The sequence below is a fragment of the Musa acuminata genome, chromosome BXJ2-10 (genome assembly GCF_036884655.1).
Source record: "Musa acuminata AAA Group cultivar baxijiao chromosome BXJ2-10, Cavendish_Baxijiao_AAA, whole genome shotgun sequence".
Taxonomy (NCBI): Eukaryota; Viridiplantae; Streptophyta; class Magnoliopsida; order Zingiberales; family Musaceae; genus Musa; species Musa acuminata.
Genome location: NC_088347.1, coordinates 35,223,701 through 35,251,330, shown reverse-complemented (window position 1 = coordinate 35,251,330; position 27,630 = coordinate 35,223,701). Strand labels below are relative to the sequence as shown.

General features: G+C 40.5%; 5 protein-coding genes across 13 annotated transcripts; 4 read left to right on the top strand and 1 right to left on the bottom strand.

Annotated features, from left to right (window-relative positions):
* The first annotated feature begins 727 nt into the window (after positions 1-727).
* Positions 728-13,325, top strand: LOC135625396 (probable LRR receptor-like serine/threonine-protein kinase At1g05700). 9 transcript variants are annotated; one of them, XM_065130151.1, is made up of 14 exons: positions 728-874; positions 935-1,510; positions 3,177-3,639; positions 4,289-4,773; positions 6,258-6,396; positions 6,487-6,558; positions 8,877-8,948; positions 9,032-9,112; positions 9,265-9,419; positions 9,840-10,087; positions 10,221-10,347; positions 12,030-12,098; positions 12,179-12,365; positions 12,625-13,325. In XM_065130151.1, the coding sequence occupies exons 2-14, from the start codon at positions 1,435-1,437 to the stop codon at positions 13,148-13,150; spliced, it is 2,700 nt and encodes an 899-aa protein (XP_064986223.1). In that variant the 5' UTR covers positions 728-874; positions 935-1,434; the 3' UTR covers positions 13,151-13,325. The 9 variants fall into 9 exon arrangements, with proteins under 9 accessions (XP_064986223.1, XP_064986228.1, XP_064986226.1 ...); XM_065130152.1 differs by having other exon boundaries at positions 731-874; positions 1,090-1,510; XM_065130156.1 differs by having other exon boundaries at positions 730-1,510; positions 3,234-3,639.
* Positions 13,326-13,996: 671 nt separating this feature from the next.
* On the top strand, positions 13,997-16,448 carry LOC135625398 (probable inositol oxygenase). The gene is made up of 11 exons (XM_065130163.1): positions 13,997-14,071; positions 14,194-14,266; positions 14,496-14,577; positions 14,666-14,870; positions 15,184-15,243; positions 15,347-15,399; positions 15,477-15,599; positions 15,680-15,749; positions 15,843-15,921; positions 16,005-16,086; positions 16,214-16,448. Exons 1-11 carry the CDS (start codon positions 14,041-14,043, stop codon positions 16,238-16,240), a joined length of 885 nt encoding a protein of 294 aa, XP_064986235.1. The 5' UTR covers positions 13,997-14,040; the 3' UTR covers positions 16,241-16,448.
* A 1,106-nt stretch (positions 16,449-17,554) lies between these two features.
* On the top strand, positions 17,555-19,016 carry LOC103969949 (probable F-box protein At4g22030). Its single transcript, XM_009383582.3, has one exon. It carries the CDS (start codon positions 17,644-17,646, stop codon positions 18,922-18,924), a length of 1,281 nt encoding a protein of 426 aa, XP_009381857.2. The 5' UTR covers positions 17,555-17,643; the 3' UTR covers positions 18,925-19,016.
* A 1,241-nt stretch (positions 19,017-20,257) lies between these two features.
* LOC135625397 (1-aminocyclopropane-1-carboxylate synthase 7-like) lies at positions 20,258-22,056 on the bottom strand. The gene is made up of 4 exons (XM_065130161.1): positions 21,725-22,056; positions 21,520-21,648; positions 21,289-21,449; positions 20,258-21,200 (listed from the first exon to the last, which is right to left on the bottom strand). Exons 1-4 carry the CDS (start codon positions 21,941-21,943, stop codon positions 20,327-20,329), a joined length of 1,383 nt encoding a protein of 460 aa, XP_064986233.1. The 5' UTR covers positions 21,944-22,056; the 3' UTR covers positions 20,258-20,326.
* A 3,942-nt stretch (positions 22,057-25,998) lies between these two features.
* Positions 25,999-27,372, top strand: LOC103969947 (dof zinc finger protein DOF3.1-like). The gene has a single exon (XM_009383580.3). The coding sequence runs from the start codon at positions 26,471-26,473 to the stop codon at positions 27,161-27,163; it is 693 nt and encodes a 230-aa protein (XP_009381855.2). The 5' UTR covers positions 25,999-26,470; the 3' UTR covers positions 27,164-27,372.
* Positions 27,373-27,630: the final 258 nt, after the last annotated feature.

Genomic DNA, 27,630 nt, shown 5'->3' with positions numbered 1-27,630 from the left:
GACGGATCTTGACACTTCCCAGCCTCATTTCTTGCAAGCTTGGCATTGCTCAGCACATCTCCGTTTACATGGTCTGCGCCATCAGCCATGCTCAAAAGGATAAGAACGCCAAAACAAGAAGAGCGAGGATGCTGGTGTCTTCTGCCACCCAGACAAGGCGGGCTATCTCATGCTTCATGCACGCGTGCTGCTGCTGTGGGGAGAGAGAAGAGTTCTTCGGAAACATTCATCAAAAGGAACAATGGGAACACTGAACTCAACCTGAATCCCCTTTCTTTTCGATCAAATAAATGCAAATTAATAGCATTAAATGACTGGGCGTCGAAGAACCGCAGGAAACCTCATCACCCGTTGCCACAACTCAAGAAATATGTTCAGTTCATTCTGCTTAATCCAAGAATATAACTATAACATATTATGTCATTGATTGTTGTCATTCTACTGAAAGCTTAAGCCACAAATGTCCCGAGATGAATTCATTTATACTCTTAATAGAATAGAGATGTATCTGAGTTCCTCTAATTTTGATGTAGCAGAGTAGATTGCACCCTTTGTAAGCTCTAATTCTTTCACGCGCGATTCTATCGGGCTTATTTGTCGTCGATATTGGGTTATGGATCTAAAGGTGGCCCAACCCACAACACTTAGTTTAACGGGTTGACGTTGCTGATTTATATCCGACCCGACCCGACCCGAAACGAAGCTGGGTCCATCCTCCTCTCGTCTTCCGCAAGACACCCGCGCGCGCCCAACACCGGCGTCCGGGCGTCCGCCTTGTCAAGGGACCACCGCCGGCGCGGATACATGACCATCCTGATAGGGTTGCGATCGGCGGCGACGGAAACGCCGCTTGATGGCGGATCAGCGACCTGCGGTAAGCCATAAATTTCTTGAGTTGAGGAACAATTCGAAGATCTTTATCGCGACTTCACAGGCCCTAAGGAAAAAAGAGGAGGCTGTTCTTCTTGCGGTGCAATTACGCAACAATTTTTTTGCTTTTATTTCTTGGTTGAGAGGGATCTATCAAACAATCAATTCATGGGTCCAATACTTGCCAAGTCCATGGTCTTTATTACCGGCCTTCTTCAGAAATTTGTTAAACAGCATCGCTCTCTGTGTCCCAATGGAGGGACGACCGCCACGCCGGCTGTTCCTGCGCCATGCGTTGGGGGGAGACCTGTTCCAAGGTTGTGCAGGTACGACGCCATAATGAGCAAGAAAAGGACGAGCGAAGAGGAGATAACGATGAGCTCCAACACGTTTGGGGTGAAACAAGCATCCAAGCCTAATCGAGGGTAGCATGATGGACCCTTCGCATGTGAATTTCTTGGATCTTGACTTTTCTTCGGTCCCAACAAGTCTACGCTTCGAATATTAGTGCTACCGACAGAGCTTGCCTGGGAGACTCCAGCGTTATCCGGAGAGGTGGACGCAATGTCGGCTCTCTTCATCTTCTTCGGCTTCTTCTGCTCTATTTTGGCTGCAAGAATTTTAGTTCACGCCCAGCAAGGTATGACAACAATGGTATTTGGAAGATTCCTGCGTAGTTCTGTTTTTGGAATGATGTACATTGTAACACGCCAGTTAGTTTCACATGATGTTCATGACTAAAACTAAGATTGACTTATAAATGTTCGATGAGTATATTAATGTTAACTTCAATCTAAACATTTTGATCAATGATTTGAACTCAATGAAATTAACAAATCGATTATCCCATCAGGCCGGATAGTGACATATAGTTTCCCATGGGAATTGTTGATTGTGGTGAAAGTGGTCCTCCAAATAGGTGAGTGAAATATTGGGTCTTCGTATCTTGTGCGTCTTCCATAACAATGGGAGAGTGAAGGTTTTAATCTTGAGCTCTGTACTTTGATTGATATCTTTATTCTTCTCTCATGATTTTGCTTCTCTCCTGTTCTGTCCCCAAAATTTAAGGGCCAAATCACAAAATCAACCATTAGGGATTGGTCTTTTGATAAAGAACAAGAAGGAGAATGTCTTCTTCCATTGACTGTATGACAATTATGACACAATGTAAAAAAGGAATCCCAGAACACATGAAGTCAATCAAAATATTGGTCATACTTTCCACTTGTTCATGGAAGTGAATGTTCAAGTTCCCATCAAGTTATCCAACTGCCTGATTAGGAAAGGCTATTATATAGTTTTCAGCTAATAACTAAGTAGATTTTACTAAATTATTTAATATATCACATTCCTGAAGAATTGTGTCCAAGTATACTTTTTTTTTTCTTGCCTTGGTGGCTATATTTCAAAATTCAAAGATGACTGTTGGCTTTCTCCCGTCGCTTGTCTTTTTCTTGTTCATAACTCGATTGACTAGTTGCTCAAAACCTCTAGAACCAGGAAGTATTCTGACTTTGAAGAGCCACAAACTGGTCTTATCATGCATGATATGTGGATGAGAAAATTCAATATAAGGAGAGCTTAATGACCCTTTGCTGACTTGCTTTCTTCAAACCAAATGCACTTCAAGAGACGAATAAATCAGCACCGAAAAAATTGTATTGCCATCTGAGCTTTCATCTCAAACTCAAGAATTTGTGATATGGCAACAAAAATTCTCTTCTTTTTCTGGTGTATCTTTGCTGCAGCAATCTTAGTTCAAGGCCAGCCAGGTATCTTTTCAAAGTTTCTTTTAGTACAGACTGTCCTGCATCTTGGGGCATCTGTTTTTAGTATTAGTATCTTCAGTGGAAGTCCTTCACCTTTATGGAAAGCTCCATGAAAGAAATAATCTTGCCTTTTCAAGTTCTTTTTCTACAGTTAACCTTTTCCAACAGGGATCTAATGAAATCTTTTGATTGGTTTGGCCAATTGCTTCACTTGGATCCTCTAATCCTTTAGATATAAATTTCAACTAAGCTTTTAGATGAACTATTCAAAATAATACATGCTGTATTGTAACCTTTTCTGGTAAGTTATATTCTCTGAGTCTCTGTTATTAAAAGCAGATTTATGTAAATGTAGTTCCCCTTGTGTAAGGATAGAAACTGCAAGTACATTCTTTTCTGTTTTGTTTCACACAATATTGCAGCACCAATGTAATCATAAACCCCTGTTTGCAGGTTTCATAACCATTGATTGTGGCCTTGATGCAAATACTAGCTATAAAGATAATCTCACAGGAATATAATATGTTTCTGATGCAGCATACATTGATACAGGAGAAAATCATAATATTTCTAGTGATTATCTACCCAATGCAGACGCAGTTCAGAACACGAACCTGAGAAGCTTTTCTGATAACACTCGAAACTGCTATACTCTGAAGCCCGTCCTCCAGGGGAACAAGTATATGATCAGAGCTGCATTCATGTATGGAAATTATGATGGCAAGAATCGGATACCACGGTTTAACATTTACATAGGGGCAAATCTTTGGGATACCTTTAAGTTTGAAACTGCATCTGCAGTTTATGGGGCAGAGACTATGATTGTTGCTTCAGCAGATTTTATATCAGTATGCCTTGTCGGCATTGGAGACGGGGCACCATTTATATCATCATTGGCTCTAAGGTTTCTGGGTGGACTTTACAGTGTTCTCAACACATCAAATTTCCTTTTCAACCCTGTACGGTATGACCTGGGGTCAGTCACTAATCGTTCAATCAGGTAAGTGGCAGCTCTTGAATGAATATGACAACCATTAAATTTCTCTGAATATGTTTAAATTCACATTATTTTTCTTGCTTTAGAAGAAATTATAGTCACAAGTTCCACACTTAAGTTTACACAAACAAGTTTATTGAAAGAAAAAATCGTAAATCTAGAGTTTGGTGTAAATTTGGTAAGATTGTATGATTTATATTTTGGAAAAATAATAGATTCATGAAATTCATAAAAATGAAATATAAAAATATACTATTAAAGTATTAAGTGTATTTAGGTATGTGTCAAATATACATGCTCATATATCACATTTATGTTGATAGTATTTATGTAACTAGATAATTGTGAATAATTTTAACTAAAAAATAGTTTACGAATTTATACAGCAACAACAACAATAACAACAAAGCCGTAAGTCCCAACTCTTTGGGATCGGTTACATGGATCTTTTGTCGTCATTAAGATCTGTAAAAGGCCATATATTTAGTAAAAGATTTTCATGGGTATAAGACCTAACTAATTCATATTAGGATTTTTTGTTATAAGACATAACTATAAAGGTTTTCATGGGTATATATTTAGATAGCTCGGGTCAAGCTTATCAGAGTTTATTAACATGTACATGACAACTGACCAGACTATGATCCATTAGGTATCCATTTGATCATTATGATCGCATGTGGACTCCTGACAACCGCTTACCTTCGAAGTCATCGCTTTTGTCGCGGAATACTTCCTCGAATATCAGTAGCTCGCAAGACGATGGCTTTCGAGTTCCAATAAGAGTCATGAGAACTTTTGTCACACCATCTAATGGCTCCAACATAAATATCCCTTGGGATATGACTCCTGACCCTACAATACAACAACACATTGTTCTGCACTTGGCAGAGATCCAGTTGCTTAGGAGCAACGAATCGCGGATATTTGACATCTTGAATGAAAAATTGTGGTATGGAGCTTTCAGCCCTCGATACTTGCAGACAGATCATATATTCACCACAGAGCCTATAAATCAAAGATCCAACATGATTAGAATATCAAAGGCAGCCAATTCCACCCTTCCGCCAATTTTGAATGCGATAGAAGTCTACCAAGTGAAGAGCTTCTCAGAGTTGGCTACAGATAATGGAGATGGTAGGTCATCATTTATTTTCTCTTGATTGATTAATTTCTTATGTGCATGTTCAGTGAAATGTCTATCATATCATATAGATTGCAAGATTATCAAATCAATGCTGAATTTTTGTTCAAGAAAATATGTTGGCCACTTCTAGTTTGAACAACAGAGATCACATGCAGTTGGAGATGCAAAAACAATTCATTTAACTTGGATACTAATAATTGAAGATAATGTTAACAAAGGTGCTTGCATATATATCTTAAGATGTGAAACCCTTTTGTGACTTTTGACCTTCAAACTGTTCCTTTGTTGTCTACCTACGACATATAAACTATCAGTGAGCATGAATGAAAAAAAACCCTAAAAAAGGAAAAAAATAATAAGTATCCAGCAATCAAGCAATTATCAGTGCTAGAGGGCATTTTGAGTGTTTTTTTTTCCTTCTGTGTGGACACAACAAACTTTAGAGAGTTATTGGCATTGTATTCCATATTTGTGAAGAATGCATATGTAGAGAACCTTAATAAGGCCAAGGTAATCAAGTCCAAAATTTAGATATTGTGCAGTGCGCCTGTGATCTCCTGGGAGACTAGGCAGCTGTATTGACAAATTCCAGTATCTTGTGAGTAATCACTAGTCTCCAATCCATTTCTTCTTTGATTGCAATTCATGTGCATTATCTTTTTTCTTCTTATTCATGTTATATTTATGTCTCAGAGCCTGTAGCTACACATAGGTTTCACATCATTGGTGGTAAGAAAAGATTCAACTGGAACTTGCTTCTGTGTTTTGTCATACAATTTCACCCTTTTGAATGTGATAAAATAATTGCTAAAATTATTGGTTATTTTGTTTCAAGGTTCTTGACTGGTTGATAGGAAAGAAAAAGATAATGAGCATTTTGTAGGAAACAGTTTAAGAGAATATCACTGAAATAGTTGATGCAAGCTGTGAACATGTGAACTTACTTTTTGATCAGTTGATGGCATGCAGCCTGATATTTGAGTCAGAGTTATTTCACCTTTATGTTATTGTCCTAATAAACTGACATGGTTATTTGGATTAACTGGTTTGAATGTATAATGCAATACCAAGTGAAAGACAAACTTTAGGGAAAAGCCATGAGTTGGTTAGTGTTCATTTGGCACGAAGTGAACCGCATGCACACAGGCAGATATTATCTCTAGTATATATATGTTTCTACAATTGACCATCCACAGCAAAAAATCGATGGCATGGAAGAAAAGTGTTTGCTTGCTGAATATTTTGAAATCAAAATTTATTTATATTTAGCCCGAATTTGGTTCAAAGAAACTGGAGTCGGATGGATCAGGAATGGAGTGTGGAACTGTAAGAAGAATAATTTGGTGGTAGAAGTTAGGCTGTTTTAGTTGTAGTATAAATGTACTTGTTCATCCTTTCTAAAGTTTATTAATTTTTGTTTTTAATTTGAGAGTGTGTTTTTTAAGTTTCTATTTTTTTTTCCTTGTGGGATCAGTTGATGCAATCACGGATGTGAAGAAAACATACCACATAGAGAAAAATTGGATAGGGGATCCGTGTAGTACAAGAAATTACACTTGGGAAGGACTGGGTTGCAGTTACGATAGCTCCATGTCACGAAGAATTGTAAATCTGTATGTGGCATAGATAATAATCATCATATACATGAGAAAATCCATAGTATTACTATTACTTATATAATATTCTTATTGGTATATCTGCAGTAGCTTGGCTGATTATGGATTGTCTGGAAAAATTGCTGCTTCTTTTGCGAAGCTTGGAGCTTTGATATACTTGTAAGTATATGATAGTTGAAATGCAAATGTAGAACAATAATTATTTCTTCCCTTTGCGATACAGACTTGCAGTCTTGCAGCATAAGGTTGCTCATTTCATGTGCTCAGTTAGGTGTTCAGAGCCTTATCCACCTCAGCACTTATTTTGAGAACTGATGTAACTTAAAAACAGTTTAAAGAATTTCTGTTATGTTATATGTTTTGCTTGTGTTTTCTGACAATTATGCATACCTCGTAAAATGATACCACTTGAATGGTTAGATTAGGAGTTATTGGAGATCATGTAGCATGTGATATGCGAGTTACTACTTCGTGTACTGTTACACTTATTTCAATAATTCCTATGCATATATAAAAAATCATGTTCCTCTTTTAGAAAAAGAAAGGGATGCCATTTTCATCAAATCATCTTTATGCATGTTTAAGGAGCCAACTAAGCCTCCCTTCTCAATTTTCCTTAGTTCCACTCTCATTTCTCCTTTTGAGACTATATTATATTAGGAAAACGGCCTGGATACTTTGTTAATAGGAGGTATCTGACCCAGGCTTTATTGATTTCATTAAAATCTTTATCTGGTATGCCGCTGTCGGCCTTTCTTGTCCGGATTTGTCTTTCTGCTATGAGCATTTGATAGCATTTGCTGAGGTTTAAAAATGAAACTGGCGACATTAAGGAGATTTGCAGTTTCTCAAGAATTTCAAGTGGGGCACTATTGGTATCATAATAATTGATGTTAGGACTTCTTCATCTACTGCAAATATACCATTGTCTTCCATAAATTAGTAGATGCATTAGCAAGATTCCAAGACCTATTATGTTGAAGGTCTTCAATGCAGTTGTGGAAGTTCTATGCCATTTGGTTGGTGAATGACAACAGGGCAAACATCAAACAGGTGGGAGAGCTTCTGATGGACAGCTAAAGCCATCTATCATGGACACCTGGCATGGGACACTATTTGACTTGATGATTCACATTGATGAGTAGAACGTAGTGGATCAGGGTGTTTTACTTCATTTATGAAAGCTGTCAGCTATATTTCCTGGCGAGGAAATACAAATGGGGAGCTGCTGTGCCCTAGGATGAATGAATTTTCCACTGTGTTTGTAACTGAAGAATTTTTTTATTGAGAATGGTTTCTTAGCCTTATTTCCACATCGTGAAGCCTTTGTCTTTTTGAGGAATCTTTATGAGGAGATCATGTAGGCATTTTTTTTCAGCAGACTCGAGAAGTATACTTGGATCATCAATTAAGGGTACCTTTATATAAGAGGAATTTGCTCATCAGGCTTTAGCATCTTCAAAATGTCATAGAAAGATAATGTTGCCATAGGTTCTTACCCAAATAATATTTAGTGGTTGGTTTTTGTTGTCATGATCTTGCAATTGACAATGTCTTGTCAAGCATCATCAGTAGGTTGCAAAATGGATCCTATAGATGTATTAGTTGAGGCAAATGAGCTTCATAGCATATTGAATTTTCCAAATTGAGAATGGTTGATCCTACAATTTGGCTCTCTCATGCAGAATAGTGTTTCGATTGTGTAGACTTATGATGATGTGAAGATAAAGCTTACTTCTTTCCACTTAAAGGTGTCTCAACGGTATAACTGTTATTTACATCAAATAGGTTGACTCACTAGGCACATCTACAAGGAGGCAATCATGGAGCACCTCTGGTTGTTTCCCTCTTAAGGAACATCACTAACGGAGTCCATAATTTTTAATTTCATATTGACATGCATAAAAGAATCATTAAAGTTCTTTTAGCCACATGTGAGGTGGTTTAAGTTGCTATTAAGTGTAATAATTAGAATTGAATTCACATTCTCATGATTATCTGAACATCTCCATGCAGAACTGGCACACAAGCTTGAAGCAACAATTTCAGAATTTAGGACACTTACTTATTCCTTGGACAAAGAAATAAATGGCCTGGGAACCAGATTTATGCCTCATAACTTAATAAAGAAACCTTATTCATTTCGTCTCTTTGGACTGCCTGACTGGAAGAGTACAAGATTTTATGCTTATCATTTGACCACATTAAGTAATGGTTCTAGGTTATGCACAGACTAATTCATGAATTTAAACCACCCCATATATTCCTCTCTGATGAAATGGAGGTCTTTCTTTTGGCTTTCACATAACTAAAATTAAGAATAATTCTTGGGCATGATGATTCATCACTCTGGCACATCTCAATGCATTTTTGAACTTCTTTCCTGATGTTGTTTGTCGAAGTATGAAAATCCATGAGACACCAAAAAAAAGCTATTAGTGTTGACAAATATCAATATGATTGAACTTTCACTGCAGGAACTTAGCAAATAATAGTCTGTCAGGAGAAATACCTGAAGCACTTGGAGAATTACATTTTCTACAAGAACTGTAAGTGCCAAAATTGGCTTTGAAGTCTTAGCAATTGGATAATCAAATTATCTGATGGCGCAACACTGTTTTTCTTTTGCAAGAGACTTGTCGAACAACCAACTGAAAGGGCCGGTTCCTACTCTTCTTCAAATAAGATCAGAAAACCAGTCTCTTATATTAAGGTTTGTTATCTTTTCTAGAACCATCGACTTCTTGTACTCTTCTTAAATCACAGTATATTTCTCTTTATTCATGTTTGATATTGTGCTAAGGTTGACAATTTATTTTTCCAAAATTTATTATTATTAAAATCTGGGATTTGTCATTGTGCTAGAATTGGGGGCAATTCTGGTCTTTGTTATGGAAGCAATTCATGTCAGAGTCAACGGAAGTTATCAGTCACCATCATCATTGTTATAGTGGTAATTGCAGCAGCATTCCTGCTGATGGTGGCAGCATGTATGTGGAAAATTAGGCGGAAGCAAGCAGGTAGATAACAAGTAAATATAGGTCATCCAACAATGACATGGTGCCAATTCACATGCATAACAGAGATGATCATTGAGAACTTTCTTATTCTAGCACAGCTCTAGCACAGTCAGATATAACTTGCACTTTCAAATCCAAGCCCTTGAGAACTTTCTTATTCATTGGTTTGGGAGATTGTTATAACAGAGATGATCATTGGCTCAAGTTTCTAATGCTTTTCCAATTTGTCACATGTTCTCTGTCTCATCATTGTTTTTCTACTAAGGCAACAATTTCTTTTCGACATGGTGCTTTTCCCATACCAATTTTCCACTTAATGATCTCAGCCTTTGAAATACTAACAAGACTTGTTGCTATAAATATGAATAATCAAGTTTAGTTGTTGCATTTTTCAATTTAACTTAGTTGATATGGCATCAGGTTCTTTGAAGCCACAGAAGGAAGGTCACTCCAGAGGACATCTAAAAGATAAAAATGAGCTATTTGAATTAAAAAGTAGACAATTCACATTTGAAGATCTTGTGGTTATTACCAAAAGCTTTCAGCATGCCATTGGTAAAGGAGGATTTGGGATAGTTTACCTTGGTGAATTACAAGATGGAACTCAAGTTGCTGTCAAGGTGAATTCTCAATCATCATCGCAGGGGATAAACGAGTTTCAAGCTGAGGTAGTTTTTTTTCCTTTGAAGATTTAAATATTAAACACTAATAGTCTATGCAATACACGCAATCCTATTATGGTTAGTTGCTAATTGGTTTTCTGTAATCCTATACAAGAATTTAATTAACTGTGGTTTTCAGGGAGAACTCTTGACAAGGATACATCATAAGAATCTTGTGTCTTTGGTTGGATATTGTGAAGATGGCAACTATCTAGCGCTTGTCTACGAGTATATGGCCCAAGGAAGTCTTGAGGATCATCTTCGAGGTAACTTGAAGTATCAATCTACATTTTCCTTTGGCAACCAGATTCAACTTATAAAGCTTGACTATTCAATTATTCAGTCAGCTGCTATATGAGGCACTGAGAACAATCTTTTAATCTGGGAAGATTGTGTTGGCGTCATTTTTTCTTTTTGAGAGAAATGGATTTAAGCCCAAATTCATCTTATATGAATATGTAAAGAAAAAAATGAAAAGCAAACTGAAAGGGACTAATTACCACAACTCAACCTGTAGATATAGTGAAAGACCATCACTAGCATCGGAAGAAAATTTTGATTGTTTTTCTCTTTTTGAGATAATGAATTTCGTCCAAATTCGTTTGATCTGAATATGTAAAATGACAAGAAATATCCAAAATAAGGGGACTAAACACCCCAACTCAACCTAGCAGACACCAGAAAAGGTTAGAAGGAAAGATAAACAGAGAAAAGACATGAAACAATAACATAGTAGTATTTACCAGCACACAATTTTTCTCCAAACTAAATTAGCAGCATTAAACTTTCTGAATGGGATCGGTTCCTTCTAGGAGTATATTAAAATTATTCTGAAAATGAGACAGAGAATCCAATTGAGTTTGCTACTTTAAAAGACATTTGTTTTTGTATGTCACTTCTTTAAGTTAAGGAGATCAACTGACTGGCCGAGAAGACACTGTGTAGCACATAGCCTCCTGAGATGAACGGAAGAGACACCTAAGAGGAGGAAGTTTCTACAAGACACGACGACTATGGGAACTCTGAAGTGCGCCCCTGTGGGTCCACTCTTATGCTTAAGCAAGGTAAATTAGGAAAAGAGGTTAACAATATAAAGAAAGGGTGTAGATGCAAATGGGGTTGTCAGCATTCTTTCATCAGAGTGAAAGATCGTCCATTTATAGGAGGGGTTCTCTACTTGAACAGATAAAAACTGACTCCTGGTTGTCACTGGGGGAGAGTGTTGTTCTAGCCGCAGGTCTATATACACTTATGGGCCAAGGTGTATTGAATGGATGAGGGATTGTGGGCAGGACATGAACTCCTTCCATCAGCAAGAGTAACATGGTCTTATCTTGTTTACACATAGCAGTTTGTCAAGAGTAATGTCCACTGACTATTAGATAGCAACACAGATCAAGGCTGAGGAATCATGGTGGGCCCAACATAAAGGCTACTCGCTGTGGGCATCGAGTGTCTTGTCTGTTAACTGGGTTACAAATTGACATACCGATCCCATGTGATACAGCTTTCAGATATCAATGTAGATTGACCATCACTGTTGTTGCTTCTTATTTTTTGTGGTCACATTGTTACTGCAAACATTCTTTTTGCATATATATCTGGGGATAATATTAACATAAGATTCCTTCGACTTTATATTTTTTGTGGTCATATTCCTTGCTTGTAAGCAAATGAAGCACATTATATTTTAAGGAAATTCCTTCGACTTAATTTGTTGTTCCATGATCATTTCTAGGAATTTATAATTTTGTCTCTGCCTTCTCCTAATGCACAAGATTAAACCAAAGTAGGGTCAAGTTTTCTCCTCATTGACCACAGTTTTGGAATACTTGGAGTTTTGGGAATTGATCAATGCCTTCATGCTTATTCTATGAAGTAGCTAATATCTTTTTTCACAAATCTAAGTCTCTGCAAATAGTATTTCCTTGGTAATATATCTTTGTAGGTAAAAGTAGTACCACCAGAATCTTAAACTGGATTCAGAGACTCCAAATTGCAATTGAGGCTGCCCAAGGTTTGTATGAGATGCACTCACTTCGATTTACATTCACAAATCCTCTCATCTTGTTCTCAGATTGGGAGTTTCTTTTACAGGCCTGGAATATCTTCATAGTGGATGCAAGCCGCCTATAATCCACAGGGATGTGAAGCCTTCCAACATCCTTCTCAACCACAAAGGAGAGGCCAAAATATCCGACTTTGGGGTGTCCAGGATTTTCCAAGGTGACCAAACTCATGTATCAACTGCTGTGGTTGGCACCATGGGATATCTTGATCCAGAGTATGATCTTATTTCACTTGCCAAGTCTGAGCAGCATGAATTATGTACACTGGATTTCAGGAATTATGTAGTAGTGGTGGGATGAAGCACTAGGCGTTCCATCTTTTTTACATTTTCCTTCATTAAGGTCGGTGATGGATTCTGAAAGCCAAACCATTCAAGTGGATGAGTCCATCAACTTCCTTAGTGATTGCATTCTTTAAACATATTAAGCAGTTCAAAAGAAAGCCTATGCTGATGCAATTTTTTGTTTTTGCAGTTACTTTTTCAGTTGCAAGCTGACCGAGAAAAGTGATGTATATAGTTTTGGGGTGGTTCTCTTGGAGTTGATCACAGGTCTTCCTGCTATATTGAGAAATCCAGATAGGGGGCAACTCGTTCACTGGATACTTGCATCGGGAGACATCAACGCTGTGATAGATGACAGAATGCAAGGTGAATATGATGCTAACTCAGTTTCAATGGCTGCAGAAATAGCAATGAAGTGTACGCTGCCTACCTCCATTGAGAGGCCAACCATGAGTGAAGTGGTGATGCAGTTGAAGGAATGCCTGGCACTGGAGCTTTTTTCTGGCACCACCCAGATCCATGACACATCCGAAATTTGCACAAACTGTGATGATTCGGTCGAGTTATCTTCCTCAACGACGACTACGAACCGTCGTCAAAATGATGACTCAGAATTGTCTTCTGCAGGAATCACCACCAGCTATTATCAAAATGAGTCTGCTGTGTCCCAAACCTCAGCTTTGCTTCACCAGGGATGCGATTTCAGTAAGTATTGATGACACAGTTATCTACAGATCCAGTGACTCTTTTGAATCGCATGGTGCAAAAAGAAGCCTTTTCTCATCAGTTGACTTGTGATTGTGTTGACACTTGTTCATCAACCTACTTAAATTCAAAGATGCCAATTGTTTGTTGAATGAAACCAACGAAGAAAAATCATGTTTTTTCTGATGCTCTGCTTGTCTTCTGCTGTTCTAATAATTTCGTGCGTTGGATGTTCTGATGTAAATAGAGATCTACATTGTCTCCATGATTGCTTCTATCAATTAAATCGTTTGACTAAACTATCAATCTACGCACCGTAATCTGATCAAAGCTAAAGATCGAGATCGCTGTTCATATTCGTCTAAAAGTGGATCTGGTCGGATCGCTTCACCTTCTTCATGCAACAACAAAAAGTTGGAATTGAAGCTTGCATGCCACCAACTACTACAGTAATCTTCGATCCAATCTCAGATACTTCAAGCAGGCACGAATCTGAAGATTTATATCTGGCGATCCATCTGCCTCTGATATTTTCTGTCACGCTTATTGACGTGGTATCGTGATTGCGAACTCGCCTCTCACATCGCCATCCCCCCTTCCCCCCCAGCCGCCCAGCAACTCGATCTCCGTTCCTGACACGGCGCCACGTCATGAGGGGCCGAATCCAACCACATCGCCCAAATATAGGCGTCGTCGTCGATAAGCTCGGCACGCATCGCTGACTCACGGGCACGCATCCTCGATCGTTTACGAACGCAACAAATCTTTGTCTTCGATCGGTTTGTTCTCTGAACCATCACCGCAATGGCACAGCTTTCTCCTCCCTCCCTATAAAAACCCTCTTCTCGTTCACCCAGATGGCAACGCGTTGTCTCGTGCGTGTGTTGAGTTCTTGGAGAAGATGACCATCCTCGTCGAGCAGCCCAAAACAGGTAACTTTTCTTTTTCTTTTCGTTTTGGCTGATGGATTGGCTATTTGTGTCTTCTTTTCGAAATGCATTGTGTGTTATTGTTCGACTCTGTTGTCGATTGGGTGGTGTTCCTTTTGGTGCAGGAGTGGCCGATGAAGCTAAGGGTAACGGTGGATTTGTGGTGCCTGATACCAACTCATTTGGCAATACATTCAGGTACAGGCTCTTATCGACAGACTCGTCTCTTTGGATTATAATGGCTCACTTGGCTCTCTATGAATTAAGATGCGTTTGTTTCTGGTTACTGATAAGATTTGCTGATATCTAGAATGCCTTTTCAGAGGAAAACGTAGCATAGCATAGAATTCTGGTTATCGAAATGCGTATCATTTGCAGGGATTTATATCACTGGATTCTGATTAGTGTCGACTGTGTTGATTTGCAGAGATTACAATGCAGAGTCTGAGAGGCAGAAGACGGTGGAAGAGTTCTATCGGATGAATCATATTCATCAAACCTATGATTTCGTATGTTGTGGCACTGATCTTTGGTTATGACACAATTGCCCTGATTATTTGCTCTTGGTACTGATGGAAGTTGCGTATTGATGCTTAGGTCAAGGGAATGAGAGAGAAGTATGGCAAGTTGGATAGGGTGGAGATGAGCATTTGGGAGTGCATTGAATTGCTCAATGAGTTTGTTGACGAGAGTGATCCTGATCTTGATGAACCTCAGATCGAGCACTTGTTACAGACTGCTGAAGCAATTAGGAAGGACTATCCTAATGAGGATTGGCTTCACTTGACAGGCTTAATTCATGGTTAGCGAAACTCATGTGCTAATAATCCTTCATTGATGTGAATTATTTGACCAATTACAGTTCTGTGGTTTTGGTATAATTTCTCTTGTTCAACTGTTGAATTTATCCTACATGCTCCTAATTTTTACCTGTTCACAATTTCTTTCTACTTCTTGTGGTTTCAAAAACAATTGCTTGCCACTTCTCTACTCGATTCAATCGATGAGTATAACCTTCAATATTTTGTTAAATTACTTCTGTGCAACTCTATGATAAGATGGTGTTCTTGAATAAGAGTAGGATCTGAGGAAATGTCTTTCTTTTTGGGAATCAGATCTTGGGAAGGTGCTTCTCCATCGCAGCTTTGGCGAACTTCCGCAATGGGCCGTTGTTGGTATGCATCATAAATCTTATTCTTTTGTTTTTACCAAGAAGAAACCTTTTGCTACTCGAATTACTCATAATGACGATATCATCGATAATGAAACAACTTTCAGGTGACACATTCCCTGTTGGCTGTGCTTTCGATGAATGCAATGTTCATCATAAGGTTTCGAACTACGCTATGAATTGTTAGGAAAAAGTCATCCCACTCTTTTGTTCTAAAATTTGTCTTGATTGCAACAGCATTTCAAGGAAAACCCTGACGGCCACAATCCTAAATTCAATACCAAGTTTGGAGTTTATTCAGAGGGATGTGGACTTAACAATGTATTGATGTCATGGGGGCATGATGATTATATGTACTTGGTCTGTTCTCGAGCAATGCCTTCCATTTTCTTTTTATTTAACTTAGTATGATATGAAATTATTCGGTTTGTCAATCGCAGGTGGCTAAGGAGAACAAAAGCACTTTGCCCTCGGCTGGTCTTTTTATAATCCGTTACCATTCGTTTTACCGTAAGTCTAAGAGCTTTTAGCCGAAGATCTCATGACCTGAATCTTGAGCTCACTTTGTTATGCTGAATTCCAAACTATTGCGTTACGCCTCAGCTCTGCACAAGCATGGTGCCTATCAATACCTCATGAATGAGGAGGACAAAGAGAATCTCAAGTGGCTTCATATATTCAAGTAAGACTTGTCATTCTCCATCGATCATTCCTTTCAGTGCTCATTCATCCTGAATGCTAATATTGTGGTCCAATCTGTTGCAGCAAATATGACCTTTACAGCAAGAGCAAAGTCAGAATAGATGTTGACAAAGTGAAGCCATACTACATGTCACTCATCGAAAAGGTTTGCATCTCCGTATGTCTTCTTAAACCTCACCATTTACTTCTCTTGTCTGGAAGAGAGAAGGAAGGTGGAGAATCATCATCATCATCATCATCATCATACTAAAACCATGCAATCTCTGTTGCAGTACTTCCCTGCTAAGCTGAAATGGTGATGTTTGTGGATTGCAATCCGTTCTTGTGGCCTTCTCTTCATCGAACAGTGAACTTGTGATGCAATTCTTTTGGAGCAAATGGACATGAAAAGCTTTTCAATTGTTCTTGTGATTCATGTTCAAGCTGTCAGCTTTGATTTGTTTAGGCTATCAGCCATTGGTGTAATGCATGAATACTAGTCTATTAAATATGTTAAATTCACTTCAAGCTGTTCTCAGTCAGTTTCGATGGATCTGTAAACATCCAACCCTTGTAAACCTGCAATGAGATGGATTGCAAATAGCCTCAGGTCATCCTAAACACAAGTAGGTAACACCTTCCATTTACCAGAAAAGCACTGTTCTTCCTTGGGACAGTAATTACAAATATTGAATCAAGGCAACATGAAGCACTGTTCTTCCTCTCGATTCTATTTTCATAAAAGTTTTAACATATAGATCTTCCATCTACAAACTCTCTTGAAAGAAGATAATATTCAAGAATAATCTTTTATTCTTGTTTGATAGACTTTAATCTTTATATAGATAATATTGTGGTCTTCCATCAAGACAGAATTTGATATTTTTTTTTTTACTTCCTTTTTAAGAGAAATTAAATTGGTTCGACATCACCACCCCAAATCGAGTTGGGTGAGGATTGTTTTCAAGGCCGGACCCAAGTCAACCTCGACCCTAACTGGGTCTGACTTGGTTTGGCTATAATACCAAGTCAGAGGTCTTGGGGTCAAACCCTGGTTCTTGGAGTTGTATACCTGACTCAACCTTCAAAGATTGAATGGCTCCATGGACGAGGTCAACGAAGACTGACCAATAATAATAATAATAATAATAATAATAATAATAATAATACCAACTCAATTCCTTAATCTCATGCTCCATCCAATGGTGGATGATTTCTTATTCCAATTTATTACCACATATGAGATTAAGTAGCAATGGATGAACAAGTAGGTCAATGGACCAAATTTAGGTTGATTGAATCACCTTAAAAGTCCTTTTTTTTTATTTGTATTTGAGTATTTCAATCCACCTAATCAGAGTTTCAAATTCTTGAATCTGAACAATTCAATGTTGTTGGTAATTTCTAATCACTTATTTTATGATTTAAGAGTCACATGAACAAGTAAATATATATGACTCTGCCAAAGTAAAAGTAGGAAGTCAAAGTCCAACACAGTGGCATTGACAGTTTCAGCATCTTCCTCCGTTTTACTGATTCAAACAGTCTCAGCTGGTCAACGATGCAACCTCTGCCAAACTATATATATAGGTCTCATACATGCCTCTCTTTCCATCTCATACCTCGTTCAGAAGCCGCAGCTGTTCTGCAAGAAATCAACAAAGCCAACAGAAGAGAAGAGAAGAGAAAAGCTTGTGCACGCTACACATCTTAGAGGTCACTCATGGCCACTCTACAAGCCCACAACCTCTTCTTCTCATCGTCTTCCTCCTCTTCCTCCATCTCGAGTCACCGAAAACTTCGCGCCGGTCTCCATGTTCCTTCTGCCGATCTGAGAACAAAGGGCGTATCTCTTCCCAAGATCCCGCAAATGATCAGCCTGCAGAGAGAAGAGCTGAGCTTGAGAGAAGATAACGCAGCCACCGGCTGCACTCAGCCTCAGCCGATGGCACCTTCTAACGATGAGCACTTGGTCTCCAAGGTTTATGCCATACTCGATGCCATCTCCGATAGAGCCGAGATGCATGCCATCATCGGAGCTCAGAGGAACGACTGGAACCACCTCTTGACCGGCTCCATCAACGCCATCACTCTCACGTCCTCGCTGATGGCTGGCATCTCGTCCATCCCGGCCGGTGAGGCAGCGGCGCCACACTTCCTCGCCTTCAAGCTATCCTCCGTGATCTTGTTCGCCGCTGCGACGGGGATGATGCTGATCACAAGCAAGATCCAACCCTCTCAGCTAGCAGAGGAGCAGAGGAACGCGACGCGCTTGTGGAAGCAGCTCGGGAGATCGATCGAGACGACTCTCGCCCTCCGACCTCCGACCGAGTTAGACATCGAGGAGGCAATGCAGAAGGTTATCGCACTCGACAAGGCTTACCCGCTTCCTTTGCTTCCGGGGATGCTCGAGAAGTTCCCCGAGAACGTGGAGCCAACTCAATGGTGGCCTAAACAGCAATCAAGACAGCAGCAAGCAGTAAATGGCATGACAAGGAACGGTTGGAGCCAAGAACTGGAAGAGGAGATGAGGGGAATCCTTAGAGTACTGAGAATGAAAGATGAGGAGCAGTACGTTAGATTGGGGAAGCTGGTGTTGAACATCAACAAGAGTTTAGCCACCGCAGGGCCTCTGCTCGCCGGCCTAGCTTCGATAGGCTCGGGTCTGATCGGCTCGCCGGCTCTCGGGCCGGCGCCAGCACTTGTTGGTGTCGTCGGAGGCGTGCTTGCGGCTGCAGTGAACACGTTGGAGCACGGCGGACAGGTCGGGATGGTGTTCGAGCTGTTCCGCAACTGCGCCGGGTTCTACCGGCGTCTGCAAGAGGAGATCGAATGCAACATTGGGGAGAAGGATGAGCAGAGGAGGGAGAACGGGGAGTTGTTTGAGATGAAGATGGCCTTGCAACTTGGAAGAAGCCTTTCCGAGCTCAAACGCCTCGCATCATATGCTTCTCCTTCATGTAAAGACGAAGAGATCGAGGAGTTCGCAGGGAAGCTGTTTTGATTGCGCTTACTGTAGCTGTCGCTGTCCATTCATATGAATCAGTGTATAGAAGTACTAACCATTCTTTCATTGATTATTATCAAAGACATAAAGAAGAGACTATTGTCATCAGATCCTAAATTATTATCAGTTTGGTTCAGTTCTTGTTCTTAGCTTTCTTTATGCAAGAAGAGAGAAGAAAGGTGGAGACTCATCATCTTACTAATCCATGCAATGTCTGTTGCAGTACTTCCCTGCTAAGCTAAAGTTGCCTTGTTTGTCAGGTCAATCAATTTTATTTCATCAAAATATTCAAACTAAGATCATACTAATCAGAATGTTATAATCTTCCTCGCTCAAAGATTTGACATTCGGAGTCCTTCCATCAATAGAAAGTTTTTTTTTCCAGCTTTTTCATCATGCATAAATAGTAAATACGATGTATATGAGACGTAGCTCAGCGGTGATTTCACGTCAAGTGATTCGATCAATGAATAGTTCTTTTTTACTTTAATTTTTTTTTATCATATTCAAACACTAGATTGGTTCTGATACTAATATCAGGATCCTGGTTTTCGATGGGTTCAAAATATTTAAGTTAAAATTAATAATGATATATCTATCAGATTCTTAGAATAAATCGAGATTATACTGTTGTTCTTGTGATTTATGCTGATGGCTGTCAGTTCCGATGGATCTGCAAACCTGGTAATTCTGCAATGAGATGGGCTGCAAATTCCATTTAATTATCTACCTCTTCCAAACTACATTAAAGTGCTTAAAGAAGCGTTTACTTTCTTCACAAATGTCCTGTTTACATGGATACTCTCCAAATGTTTTGGCTGTTGGACACTTTGCAGACAAGTAATTAATGGGAAGATATCACCAGAAACTACGGCAGATGATGTTGAACTTCAATAGAGACCTGCATAACATGGTCAAACATTGCAGCTCTGTTTGAGCTTTATCAGAAGGTCAACTCATATATCTTGCTGCGCCGCTTTTCACATGTGATTGCTGTGTGTTCTCTGACAATGAGCTCGTCTTGTTTACATGCAACTTGTCGCTCGAGTGCTCATGTATTTTATTGGTCGCAGGACAACTTCAATCTTAGCTGCATGTATCTTGAAGACTACAAGAAACAGAGTTGAGCATGAACAGCGTTGTGTTTACTTTATTATGCTGAGTTAGATTAATTAACTATGTCCTTGTCCAAACCTAAGTTTAAGGCATCACAAGGACAATTAGCTTGGACATTGATGCAGTTCTGTGAATCTGAACTCCATTTCTGTGGTTTTAGAAAGAACAGCAACAAGGAAAAAGGTGAGAGAGAACAGAGGAGGCAGTCTCACGGTGAACATGTGTATATGAATTTGCTATATAATCATCCGACACAAATGCATGACTCTAATCATGAGGGAATTTACAACGAAGAAATCATTTGCTTAGCCTTCATCTTCTCCGTGAAATCCTTCATCCTCATCAGTGCAACTTCCAGCGTCTGCTGGCTCATATTTGCGAAGCACACCCTAAACCAGCCTGCTTCTAAACAGTGGCATGACGAGCCTGGGGATACATTAAGCTTAGCTTCATGCAGCATCGAGTTCCAAAGACTCAGCTCTCCTTCTACTGTGGGCTCTTCGAGTAACTCTCCCAGATTCATCCAGCAGAACAGACCAGCGTTCCCTTGCAAGCACCTGATCCCAGCATTGCTTAGCCCTTCCACCACGAACTCGTACCTCTTCTTAAGCCTCTCTCGATTTGTCCTGAGGTAGTTCTCCGTGAACTCCTTGTCCGACAGCAGTGACGCCAACATCTTCTGCGTCTGGGATGACACGAGTGTGAAGCTGGACATCCTCCTCGCAGTCGTCACCACCTCGTTGTTGTACGAGTAGATCGTGCCCACTCTGTATCCAGGTAGCCCAAGATCCTTGGAGAGGCTGTACACGATATGAACTCTCTCGCGTTCCTGATGGCCGCGAGATTCGACGATCTCCGTCATGCTTACGAACTCGTCGGAGGAGAACACTGAGCCTGAGTATATCTCGTCTGATATCAGGTGGATGCCCTTGTGCGCCACGAAGTCCAGTATCTCTTCAAGAACAGGTCTGGTGATTGCAGTCCCCAACGGGTTGGATGGGTTTGTGAGGAGGAGTCCTTTGACTCTAACCTTCATGGATTCTGCTCCGGCACACGCATCTTCCAAGGCCCGGAGAGTAATCTGGAATCCATTTGAGCTGTTGCAGTGGACTGGAATGATGTTGACACCTGTTCTCCACCTTAGATCTCTATCAAACCTACAACACAAGAAGCGGCTTTGTCATGTAAATCCAATTAGAACGGTGAAGTGACACTCTAAATCTACAGATTTGCCGTAGCTCTTACCCCGGATAATAAGGTGTAGGAATCAGTAGACCATCTCCGGGGTCTGCTAAGATGAAGGTCAACAGCTCATTAGCCGCGGTAGCTCCCGCAGTGAGAACGATGTGTTGAGGATCAAATTGTGTCCTTCCTCCTCTTATTTGCTCCATAAAAAGTGCCACTGCCTGCAGGCAGAAGATTAGATGAGTTCTATATACGAACAGGATGTAGCTGCTACTAATCAGGAGCTATTACCCTTGTAAAAGTTTTGAGCCCATGGTAATCCTGAAACAAAGCATTCTCTCTGAAGCTCGATACTCCACATCCCCAGCCAAATTCTTGTGGATGCTGCTCCAAATAATCTTCTAGTAGATCAAATGAAACCTGAGGAAGGCTAAAAGACAATTGTTAGACCAGAGAAATGAAGATACTTGTCATGATATTAGGATGCAGGACTTACTTGGTTCTCTGCCAATCCCATCTGAATGACTCCTGAGGGGTTGCTTGCGGCATCATAAGGGTTTTCATCGTATACCTTCCAGCCAACAAAGTAAGGAGAGTCTTCTCCATGGGTGTCGGAAGTTGCCATCTCAGACAGTGGCACACCTTTCTTAGCCATGGAAGTTTCAAGCAACAGGAGACAAGCGAAATGGAGCAATCCACTGATGATGTCAACCATTACTTATATAAGAAGAGAAAACAAGGCTCAGACTCTCGGCAACTGTAATAAAAATGAAATGCTGCAAATGATTGGCTATGTATCTAAACATGATCAAACTTCCCCATTCCACAGCAGCTGTTGTGTGCCATTCTCCAGTTCATTAGAAGCTTACTTTGTCCCCGTTCCCATGATAAGTTTCTGTCTGATATATATATTATACTGTGTTGGGAAACACAACAATAATGCATGCATGATTGGAAGTCACAAAGGAGCAGCACATATTAAACCTAAACGTGTGCCATGGAGGTGTGAAGATGGCAGAGTTTTCACAGAAGGGTGAGAGGGGTGATGAAGAGCAGGCCATGATGGACGTCCACCGGCTTTGGGTCCACTTCGCTGCCGATCATGCAAGCAAGCAACACATGTTCACACAGGACAAACCAAACCTTCCTCTCGTTGTTCATGGAGGAAGATGAATCCAGTTGCATTCCTCCACATGTTTCGCTGTGATGCATGACACATTTTGTGGTGTCCTCTTCTTGCCATCGATGCTGTGGTAAGCGAAGAAGAGAATTTGGCCCCAACTCTCATGGACCAGTCATCATGTTAGAAAAAGGCAGACAATATGGCAACATCTTTGCCATGTAAGTGAAGGAGGATGATGGATGTAATAACATTTAATAATATTACAGGAAATGGGAGATATGACACGACATTTAGCGACTGCATGCTCGATTACTTGACGTAAATTATCTAATGTTGTCCCCCACAGGCCAACCTCTTTGTGTTGTCAGGTCTCAATCACTTGTATCTGCACACCCACAAAGCTGCAGAAAAGATTGCAACATGTAAAACCTTCAGGCAAGCCAAACATTCCATGTTGATGCAGTCTCTTCTTCCTGTAGGAATTAGCTCATCGAGTGTCTTGGGTCTGAATCATTGTTCTTCCTTGGAACGATCTCTGTATAATCTATGTATGGGGAGGTAGGTGTACATATCATGTCAGCATTTTTATTATGTAGGTGGCATTGTGGTCCTTCTTGACTTCAAACAACCAAAATGAAACTTTAGGGATGATTCAAAGGAGAGGAGAAACACAAGAGAGTACCAACTTGACACAGAATATTTTTAGGCTTTGTACAAGTAGAGTTCTGCTCATCTTCTAAGGGAGATCAAATCAGAGCACCAGCCATAAGAATAGATTCATTGGTTGTGAACCATAAGCAGTGATTTTAATAAGGACTGCATGATCCTCAATCTCACTATTTTATGTAGCCGTTAAAAGTATGTGACTTTAACTCATTCTTTATCTTGGTTTAACAAATCTTAATTCTACCTATCTGGAAGATCATAATTGGCTCCACTCCCTCTCATGTCTTCAAGTCCCTGCAAGTCCTCTGCATTGCTGCTGCATGTCTTCTGAGCTCTTGACCTGCTTAACTTAGAGGCTTGTCAAGATCTAGTTGTTGCAGTTTGATCATCAAGTGTTTGCAGTATTAGGTTAATATATTTCATCATCTTGTAGTTGTCAATATTGATGGTATCACATTTTGTTAAACAACTTGTGGAAACCGAAAGCGAATCGCAGTTGCCGGTTTTTCTTTCTATTTTGGAAGACAATTTTCAAAGAAGAAGGTTCCTTAACATGCAGTTTTGCAGAGAAAATTAGTACCTAATCTCTGAATTCGCTTTGGGGATCTAATCAAAGTTTACCAACCTCAGCATCAACCATGCATGCTTTTTGAGATTTTGTCCTGAAAAGAAGGAACACACAAGCTTTTCAGACTAATTAAATTGCTGTCAATCTATCCCAAGAATCATATCCTGATGAGAAACTGAATCTTCACATACATCTTTGAAGTTTGTTTATCTCAATAATTCTTCTGAGGAGTTCTCATTGCTTCTCTTTTATTCGCAAATCCAGCATTCTTTTATGCAAGAAGATTTCTTTGTTTCAAGTGCGAATCAAATCGAATGAAAGACTGTGGAAGATCATCATCAGCCTCAATATAAAATAATTTGAGGAAGATGGATATGAGAGAGAGAGAGAGACATCTCTTTATTTATTTGTTTAGTTATTTCTTGATGGTACAGACATAATCTCTTTATTTTATGAAGTATGTTTACTTGTTTGGTCTCCTCCTCAGCATATGCTATCTTCCTTGTTGTAGGGTATATACTCTCACATACAATGAAAACAACACTATATATATGTACCAATTGCTATTAACAGGAAGATAAATGTAGTTTTGATTGCCATAAGAGGACAGAGCAGAGAGAAAGACACACTTGACTCCTTGCTAGGTGAGGTTTGAGTTCTTCATGCAATCACTCTATGAGGAACAACATCATGTTCTGGAGTCGGCTACCTTCTATCCTTGATTCCAGCTTGATGATGTAGACGGTCCACATTACACTAGAGAGTTTATGCTACTCTCAAATCATGGAGGATCTGATGCCATGGTGTTAGCTGCTGCAAGTCGCCATCATCTTCTTACGAGAACATGTATGCCACTCGCTGCAAGCAGAGACCATGTTTTGCTGTATTACCAGAAGCTTTGAAACATAGAATTTCTTGTAAATATTACTAAGAAATTTTACATCACAAGAGAAAGAAAGAAAGACAACTCCAAACACACAGCCGATGAAGACCAAAATCACATCCTCATGTAGAACACAGATCTTGCAACTGAGTGATCTGCTCGAAAGCTACAGAGTAAGAAGCTGTCCTCTGGTGATCATTACTTGTCATTTCATGTAGAAACAAACAACTGCACGGGGAAGCTGCCTTGAGTGGATCAGAGGACTAATGCAACGGAGATGGATGAATGGAAGGCGTCGTTCCTCACAATGCATTCAGAGTTCCTCAGTCATGCCTTGTCCGCTGGTGAACGGAACACAAACCAAAGCGCAGATATGTAGTTGAGAAGTCCGAGGACAAGAACGCTGGATGCGTAGGTAGGTTCGGCTAGTCTTCTAACTCAGAAGTTGCTGCCAGAGGTACACAACCCCCTCCCCGTCCCCCTCCATCATTAAAAAGTGTGCCATTTGATCCACCTTGTGGGGGTTCCAAGGCTGCCATCGGTAGAATCTGCAGCTACTGTTCTCTGCTTGGCCCAGTAATGCATCATCAACATTTGAAATGTTACGAACCATACCAAGGTAGAAAAGAAGAGAAAAGGCACGGATGAAGTCATTAGATGCAATTAAGCTGATTTGACTGATCATCTTAAACCATGAGAGATGTTGATTTAGGTCAACTGTTGGTGTCCGTGATGTCTCCTGCAACCACATTATTCTCATCTTTCCATGATCAAGAATCAGTTCTTTGCATATGCTCATTCCCTGGCACAGCAAATTGGTGAAGAATTAGTTCTGTCCACAACTACTTTTCTTCTCCTTTTCTGATCTCATTCAATATCTTTTCTCCAAATCACACTACTACTACTACTACGACGAAGCAAAAGTGAGTCCAAGGATGGAGGTCTGCCGCAGTGCTTTGAGGTTGCTGCAAGTCGTCTGAGATATATGGGGAGAATGGTCTTGTCAAGTAGAGCGGAGGGGAATCACAGGCTACTCTGTTTCATTTGTCGCCATTGGCGTCGGTCAGAGAGGGTACGATCTCCCTCCCGTTCGCCTCCCCTGCGGAGGTCGCAGCCTCTGCACCTCTGTCGTACGCTGCCCGCTGCCATGCGCTGCTTTGACTGCTCTAATGCTCGGACGCCTCGTCATAATACTCGAATAATATATTTATATCGGATGTCGCAGTTGAATACTGTCACAAAAGTATGTAACGTTTATAACGGGCTCATCATTTTTGTAACGGCCGTCATAATACGCCCTGCTTAACGCTCACTGTGCAGTACCAAATCGAATGTTACACGCATCCCTGTGGCAGAGATTTGATGTAGTATTTTGACTACTACATTGTAAGCATCACGCTTCGTAAGTGCACAGTGGATTACTGATCCGCACAGCACTGGAATTCTCTCGTGAACCTGATCGAGCTGCGTTATATATTCCGGTGGACCAAATCAACATGCACAGAGAGCGAGAGAGAGAGAGAGAGAGAGACACAGAGAGAGAGAGAGAGAGAGAGAGAGGCTGCTTTGCCGTTGGGAAATGTCACCTCTTTACTATCTTCGTCTGTGTCTTTGATCTCGATGCGTTTCCTGTCTTGCCCTTCTCATGCCAAGTCTTTTGAGATGTCCGTAGTAGTTTGGTTGGAGGAGGAGACATTAGGAGATCAAAGGCGTCTTCGTCTTCGTCTTCTTCTTGTTTTCCTTTGTTGCATTGATAAAAAAGCTGACATTTTTTTCCTTTGTGTTCTGAATCATTTGAGTCATCTGTTTTTATTCCCTTCTATGATGGTTGTGCTTCCTCTAGAGTAGGTGGCATCTCTCGTTTGTTTTCATTCTCGTCAAACAGACCCAATCCTCTGCATCATAGACACTTCCAAATACAAGAAAAAGGAAGGAAAAGCTGCATCAAAATCTCACCTTTGCTGAGGAGACACCGCGGTAGCTTTTCTTCTTCATCCAGACAATGCAGGATAGGACGGCGGCGGCGGCGGCGGCGGCGGCCCCGAGGATTCAGGCGGCAAAGCCTCAGTTCCCAGAGCAAGACCAAAACCTGAGGTGCCCACGCTGCGACTCCACCAACACCAAGTTCTGCTACTACAACAACTACAACCTTTCGCAGCCGCGGCACTTCTGCAAGAGCTGTCGCCGTTACTGGACCAAAGGCGGTGCCCTCCGCAACATTCCCGTCGGCGGTGGCACTCGGAAGAACTCCAAGCGTTCCAATTCGTTTTCCTCCTCCGCGGCGTCAAGTTGCAAGCGGCCCAATCCCCCTAAGCCCCCTTCTCAACTCTCTGAGTTCCCCAAGACCGAGCCCATTTCTCTTGTCTACCCGCCGCTCGACCCCGACCGACACTTGCTCGACATGACCGGAAGCTTCAGCTCGCTGTTGGCATCTGATGGGCATCTCGAGAGCTTATTGGGGAGCTTTGATCCGGTGGGTGGTGATGCTGCGGTGCTACCGAATTCGAGTAATGCGAACCGTTCCTGTGTTGGCATTCAGGGGATGGAACTGCAGAGCTCCACCGGCGACAGTGGCAATGAGATCATGACAACGCCGGTGATCCAGAACTTCGAAAGGCTGGAGGGCGATTCAGGATGCTGGGATGCGGGATGGACTGATCTTGCCATTTACAATCCAGGTTCCAGCATGCAGTGAAAGAAGAAGACTTGGAGCACAAAACCCACAAAGATCACATTTTTCTTCTTTCCTATAGCCTTCTTTTAATGTAGTCTTGTAGAACTGTTTCTAAGATATATAGTTATATGGTTATAGGCACAGATAGATACATAGTTTTGACACTGTGATGATGGAGAGATGGATTTTGGCAAACTTCAAGTCAGCCTTATTTTGGTTTCTATGCTCCATTTCTCTTTGTTTGTTCTGTTCAATCTTAAGGCAAGTTGATGGATCAGAAATCTTGGTAAGGTTAGTCTTGTGCACCTTCATCCTATGGAAGGTTTGTTGTAGACTGTGCATAATTACTCTGAATCTTCTGAAGAATGTGAATGGTTATGATTCATAAACTACAGAAAATTTGAGGATTCATTCTAAACATGGGAGGCACTTTCTTGATACATCTTGATTTCAATATCTAACATTATAATTGTCAATGTATGATTGGA

Excerpts from the sequence above, each read along its gene's own strand:
- LOC135625398 (XM_065130163.1), top strand. The coding sequence starts at position 14,041 with ATGACCATCCTCGTCGAGCAGCCCAAAACAG. Across the intron at positions 15,400-15,476 it reads AATGCAATGTTCATCATAAG|CATTTCAAGGAAAACCCTGA; the intron begins GTTTCGAACTAC and ends TGATTGCAACAG. Across the intron at positions 15,600-15,679 it reads ATGATGATTATATGTACTTG|GTGGCTAAGGAGAACAAAAG; the intron begins GTCTGTTCTCGA and ends TGTCAATCGCAG.
- LOC103969947 (XM_009383580.3), top strand. The coding sequence starts at position 26,471 with ATGCAGGATAGGACGGCGGCGGCGGCGGCGGCGGCGGCCCCGAGGATT.
- LOC135625396 (XM_065130151.1), top strand. The coding sequence starts at position 1,435 with ATGTCGGCTCTCTTCATCTTCTTCGGCTTCTTCTGCTCTATTTTGGCT. Across the intron at positions 9,113-9,264 it reads AACCAGTCTCTTATATTAAG|AATTGGGGGCAATTCTGGTC; the intron begins GTTTGTTATCTT and ends TCATTGTGCTAG. Across the intron at positions 12,366-12,624 it reads ATGGGATATCTTGATCCAGA|TTACTTTTTCAGTTGCAAGC; the intron begins GTATGATCTTAT and ends TTGTTTTTGCAG.
- LOC103969949 (XM_009383582.3), top strand. The coding sequence starts at position 17,644 with ATGGCCACTCTACAAGCCCACAACCTCTTCTTCTCATCGTCTTCCTCC.
- LOC135625397 (XM_065130161.1), bottom strand. The coding sequence starts at position 21,943 with ATGGTTGACATCATCAGTGGATTGCTCCATTTCGCTTGTCTCCTGTTG. Across the intron at positions 21,649-21,724 it reads TGGGATTGGCAGAGAACCAA|GTTTCATTTGATCTACTAGA; the intron begins GTAAGTCCTGCA and ends AGCCTTCCTCAG. Across the intron at positions 21,201-21,288 it reads CCTACACCTTATTATCCGGG|GTTTGATAGAGATCTAAGGT; the intron begins GTAAGAGCTACG and ends CTTGTGTTGTAG.